Raw genomic sequence first — 6,000 nt, 5'->3', positions numbered from 1 at the left:
CACTTCGGGAAACATCCCCGAGGAATTCGCTAAGAGCTATACAATCTTTATCCCCAAAAAAGACCGAGATCGGACCTTGTCAAATAACTGGCGTCCCATCTCCTTAACTAACCTAGACTATAAACTTTTCGCAAAAATTATCTGTACACGCATTAACTCCAAAACTCCACCTAACTCTCCCTAGGAAAAGTAACAACCACTCTGTTCTTCCTCGCCACAAAGCTTTCGCTGGCACGGTTTCCTTTACTCCAAATAAGGGGGGTAGATCTGAGAACCCGGGCTGCGAAGGCTTACTGCGAGGCGGTGCTGCTCCTTGTGAGCGGCATCTCCCGGGCCAGTCTTCTACCCCATTCTAAGTCCCAGTGGTACCAGGTCTGTAAGTTCCTTATTTTGTTCCCTTTCAGCTCAACTGACCGGACTTTAAGTCCTTTAATTTTTATGTAATTTATATATATATAAAAAAAAAAAAAAAAAAAAAAAAAAAAAAAAAAAAAAATGTTCTAACTGAAAATAATATTGTTTTCAAAAAAGGTCAATGGATCTCCTTCATAGATAACTTACGAAATTATTAAGGATAAATTTATAAGTGAACTTTAGTCAAAATTTTTATGGTTAAATTTTCTTTTTTTTAACAGATAAATTGAGAATATGTGTCACAGACCAATTAGCCATATAAGGCTAAACAGGTTGACTGAGGCCTCTTTTACCTCCTACTATCCTACTCTATCTTTCATTATTCTCCTCTCTTACTGTTTGCTGACCCTCAGCATGCTTTATTCTCCAAAGGCCAATGATGAGAGACATGAACTCCCGTTCGACCTCAATAAAGGTCGAAACTAGTCTGGGTAGTGGCCCTTCCCTTAATGCATAACATTAGACATATCCACAAGGAGATGTGTTTTGCATTATAGGAGATACTGAGATAGGAGTGTTGGTAGCTTGCTCCACCTTTGCAATGAGTTGCCCTGGTGTTGCCCTTACCCCAGTCCTGAAGATACTTTCAGGCACAAACTTTGTTTGTTCACACTTGGATAAAGGATTAAACTAATTTTATTATACTCTAACCAAGTGAAAAATAAACTTTCAACTTTTTAAAACAGTATCAGTTCCTTACATCATCATATAAAGTTTACTATGGAAATGGAAAAAAAACAACCAGTTATCATTTTTAGACGTTCTCCTCATCTGGTCACCTTCAAATACTCTTACAACTACAGTTTACAGGAAACCAACGTTCACAGGTCGGTATATTCTTAAAGAATCAGCCCATCATCCTTGTCAAAAAACAGGAATCATAAAATGTCTAATCAGAAAAGCCAAAACTAATTGTTCTACTTTTAATTTTCTACAGAAAGAACTTTCTACTATCCAACAACACATGAAACTCAATGGCTTTTCCGAAAAGAGTACACAACATCTTCTCGATTCTTATAATCCACCACTAAACAACAAAGATTCAACACGTCGAGTTCATTCCATACATCTCCAGGATTTCAGAACCTATCTCAAGAATTCTGAAGAAATATGAGTTAATAGCTACGTATTCACCTATTAACAAATTATCTTCCCATTTTCCTTCTCCTAAAGACAAATGCTCAACTATGTCTCTTCCTGGAGTTTATCAAATTCCCTGCAACTGTGATCTCTCCTATTTTGGACAAACTGGATGCTCTCTTGAAAAAAGAATCCAAGAACATCAATCCTCCATTCATCACAAGAAAACTGAAAAATCTGGATTGGCTCAGCACGGGATTGAAACCAACCACAACATCTTTTGGTCAAAAACTCGCCTCTTACATAGATCCCACTATAAATTTGAACGTTTATTCAAAGAAAGTGTAGAGGCATTACTCCATCATTCTAACCTGAATTGGAATAACTGTATATCTGTATCAAAAATCTGGGAAAGTCTAATCAGGATAACTTATTAATTCATATTATTTTTATGTTATTTAATATTATTAATTAATATCTTTATTTCAATCATGTCTCTGCTTAATAATATTCCCTTTAATACTTAGTGATATAACATCACACGGCTTGTTCTATTTTTAAATGATCTATTGTTAGTATTCCACCTTGTTTTTTTTAAAACTGTTCTTGTAATGCCACTGAAGATGGTCTGCAATTTTTAGACCGAAATATTTGGCTAATTAAATATCTTTCTTGTGTTTACGTGGTTATATTATTCTATCCTTAATGTTTCAGTTCCCTCTTATTTTCTTTAAAGTTAAATAAATTATATCTTTGCTTTTTCTAATTTTTCAAGCTCTAGGTATAAACCCAACGTATTCATTTTCATCTTAATTTAAGAATATTTGCTCAGGAGGAAGTCCTTTACAGTGTGTATCTTATCAATTAACTTCATAAACCATATACTCTCAACAATAGTGAATGGTGTAGCATGTATATACGCTACACCACTTAATGAATGTAATACCCCCACCCATAAATAGTTGTTTCTAATGATGACGACTTCCTTTAAATGTTTATTACTGCATTAACATTCTCTTCTCATTGAAAATTGCTTAAAATAATCTATAAATTTTTATTTAATACAAAAACACTAATACGGTGCAGTAGACTCTCAATATAGCAAACTGCCAAAACAGTTTCAAACAAATCTTCACAAGAATAATGTTATGCTAAAGAAAATTCATTAGAGCAAACTATTTTTGTGGTCCCTGTAAGTTAGCAATAGTAACAGCTGACTATATTAGTTCAATTATTCAAAATTTTCATGATAATGACATGAAAAAGTTTGGGCACTTAACTGTCATGAACACTACATTTATATATATATATAAACATAGGATTTGCGCAGTGCAAGATCTGAATGTTACAATTTAATTCCATTATCAGTCTCATGAGACAATGTAGATGTCTATTTTCAAGGATCAAATTTATTTGCAGAACTTATAAAAGTAGCTGGATATACTATAGTAGGAAAAAAAAAGTGATACAGGGTACAACAAGGTTTATATGGTCAAGCTAAAGCATTTAGGGTTAGTGTATATGCGGTTTGTAATTTGAGAAGATATTAAAGAGATTTCTCAAGCTGTAGAGATATTCTTACAGTGCTGGTCTGGTTGGCTGAGTGAATAGTGCCTCTGCTCTCCAACATGCAGGCTGTGGGTTCAAAACTCACTGTAGCATTGATGTTTGTTAATTAGGTGGCAGACTATGTTAGACTATCACTCTGCTTATTGGGGACCTGAAGTGGTTTGAAAAAGTTCAGGTTTAGTCTCTAGAGCAGGGTTTCCATATTAATCTAACCTTAAGACCATTTGTGGTAATATAGTTTTTTACAACTAGTGAGATTATCATTAAAATAATAAAAAAAAAAGATGAAGTGTAAAGAGGTAGTAAATCCAGTTCATAATAAGTTTTAAATAAAAAGGCTAACAGAAAATAATTTATAAATATGAATGTTATATTACAAATATTACAACAATGACACACACACAAAATGATAATGCATATGTTCAAAGAAAAACTTCATGTCGGTTTTCAGACAGAGAGGCTGCATTCTATGAAATATCAAACTCCATCTGTTGAAAGACTGGCAGAGGACATATCTTGACAAAGTTTGGAATCACTCATATCATCTGCTAAGGCTTCTAAGATATCCAACAGCAAGTCTCTACTTAGAAGCCGAAAACGTGGTAAGCATGCTACCTATAGAATGAAAAGTTATTAATAGCTATCATGAAATACCACTTTTAATTTTCCTATTCCAAAAAAAATACATTATTCATTGTATACTTAAATACTATATAGATATAATTGTTCAAAAGAAAACAAGTACAGAAATGATCAGAATCATATAAAAGTGTACATTTAGAAATTTTTTTTTTATTTATCATTCTTCCATACTGATACTTTTTTTTCCCCTTTTTAAATCTATAAGGACTCAAAGTTAACTAATTTTTGCTGATGGTAAAAGGAATTTCTTTGAATGACTAGTTTTCCTTCAATAAAGAAACTAGATTAATAACATACAATGATGCGCAATATACAACCTCTCCCAGCCAAGTCAAACTTGCCTTCCTGTGGTATATGGTCTGCTTTTACAAATGGGGCTTTGATGAGGGCGAGTATTGTTATCTTACAAGCATACCTTCCCTAGCTGGAGGAAATGCTAACTAGACTACTGAGTGGTAGGACTTTTGTCACCTAATGAAACACTACCATCCTGTTTATTTGAGATGTGAAGTGACTATTGCCATCCTCTGTCTCCAGAGCAGGGTTTCCAGTTTCTGTCCCTTTTCTTTCTTTTTAGGTGGTGGATTTGCTGGGAATGCTCTCCATACCACAGGATACAATAAAGCAGTTTCTAGACTATTTGGTTAGCCACCAGATAGCATGAACACAAAAATAAACCAGTTGATAACACTTTGGGAAGCTTCCTGATTACTGGTGAATAAACATGCTGCTGCTTAATCTGCCAGATTATGCTTGGAGGGAGTCCAAGTACAGAAGCTTGCAGAGTCTACACGTCCATCACCCATACTGCATGCTGTTACTCTAAATTTTAACAATATTCTAACACAAAAGACAGCATAAAAAGTATAATGTTACTGTGGGTGTAATAAAAAAAAAATCTCCCACAAAAGACAACAACAAAAAATCTTCAGCTATCAAAACTATAACAAAATCACAAAAAAAAAAAAAAGAAAGAAAGAAACAAATAAACAAACAAAACAGTACACTCCGTATACCTCTAACAAAACTCCATGTAAAAACTTCCATACAGAATATCAACATCGAGGAGCTTAATACAAAAATCAACAATGTTCACCACCACTTACAGACATCAAACCCAATCTGTTATTTATCACTAAACCTCAACTGGTATCCTCTATGACAACAGCTCACCTAATCTTTACAAAGTATATCATACATGATGCTTTCCATAAGAAGGGTGGAACACGTGCTACTGTCAGGTATGATATCACTTGCCAAAGAAATCTGACGTGGAATCTTCATTCTATGATCTGTTTTGGCTCAAGATTTCTTTGTCACATTTGGTTGCCTTCACTACTGCCTTAATTCTGTTGGTTATACTGATCTTTTTGATGCTCCATCTCTCTGAAAGACAAAAGATTTGGGTGATTAGACTGTGAGATAATCTACCTTGGAGATTTCAATTGACTCCCCTTCATCTAATTTTAAAGACCAAGCTAGAAGAGAAGCTGAACTGCTGTCAGTAATGATCTAATACAAATTGTTAACCTACCAGAATTCCAGATAATCCTCATTTCTTCTAACATCCTAGATCTTTCTTTCCCTCTAAATACACATTGACATTAGCTCTCCTCTTGGTAACCTGATCACTATCAAATCACCTTCTCCCAGCTAATCTCAGCCTTATATCACATGGCTAACACGGCCAACATAGATGACCTTCAGGATTTCTATACTTCTTTTCCATAGTCTGATTATTGCTTCTGTTCCCCTGATCAAATAAATGAAAGTATTTTTGCTGGAACAAGTGCCTTTATTCCCCATTCCACTCAAACTCCCCAACTCTTAACCAAACCTTGGTAACCACTTTCTGTATAACTTCTGTGTTCTTTATCAAAAAGGACATCAGCAGTGAATGTGCAAAGAAGTCCAGGCTAAAAATGCAGCATGCACTCAATGATTCATGCTAATAACTCCAGCCTCTCACTCAGCTTAAACCACAAAAAACATCAGCAAATCCAAAGCAGTTTTTACAAGTGTGCTTCAGATTTGCTGTAAAGAGTCAAATGCACTAAGGTTGCTTCTTGCTCAAATGGCAGTTGAACAAAACTTTCTACCCTACTATGTTTCCACCTCTCTCTCTCTCTCTCTCTCTCTCTCTCTCTCATCCTGATAGAATAACAATGGCAACATCTATAGATACAGCAGACCACTTGGCATCAGTTTTTTTCCTGCAAATGTTTTTAGCTGAACAAGACAAATCTCCCTTTACTATTCTACAAACCACTGTATGTATAACTCCTGTGATGTTTA

General features: G+C 34.7%; 1 protein-coding gene across 3 annotated transcripts in view; it reads right to left on the bottom strand.

Annotated features, from left to right (window-relative positions):
* Positions 1-3,407: 3,407 nt before the first annotated feature.
* The window catches only part of Lztr1 (Leucine zipper like transcription regulator 1), a 510,326-nt gene continuing 507,733 nt past the window's right edge, over positions 3,408-6,000 (bottom strand). For 2 of the 3 annotated variants that reach the window (XM_090391043.1, XM_090391044.1), the window contains one exon: positions 3,408-3,678. In XM_090391043.1, coding sequence (XP_090247169.1) covers positions 3,541-3,678 — 138 coding nt within the window. In that variant the 3' untranslated portion in view covers positions 3,408-3,540. The remainder of the gene's footprint in view (positions 3,679-6,000) is intronic. The other variant, XR_016548176.1, reaches the window with a different exon arrangement.

The sequence above is a fragment of the Typopeltis vanoorti genome, chromosome 4 (genome assembly GCF_054136105.1).
Source record: "Typopeltis vanoorti isolate ZY-2024b chromosome 4, IOZ_Tvanoo_1.0, whole genome shotgun sequence".
In the NCBI taxonomy this organism is placed as follows: domain Eukaryota; kingdom Metazoa; phylum Arthropoda; class Arachnida; order Uropygi; family Thelyphonidae; genus Typopeltis; species Typopeltis vanoorti.
The sequence above is the reverse complement of the archived record's forward strand: the minus strand, read 5'-3'. Positions and strand labels throughout refer to the sequence as shown.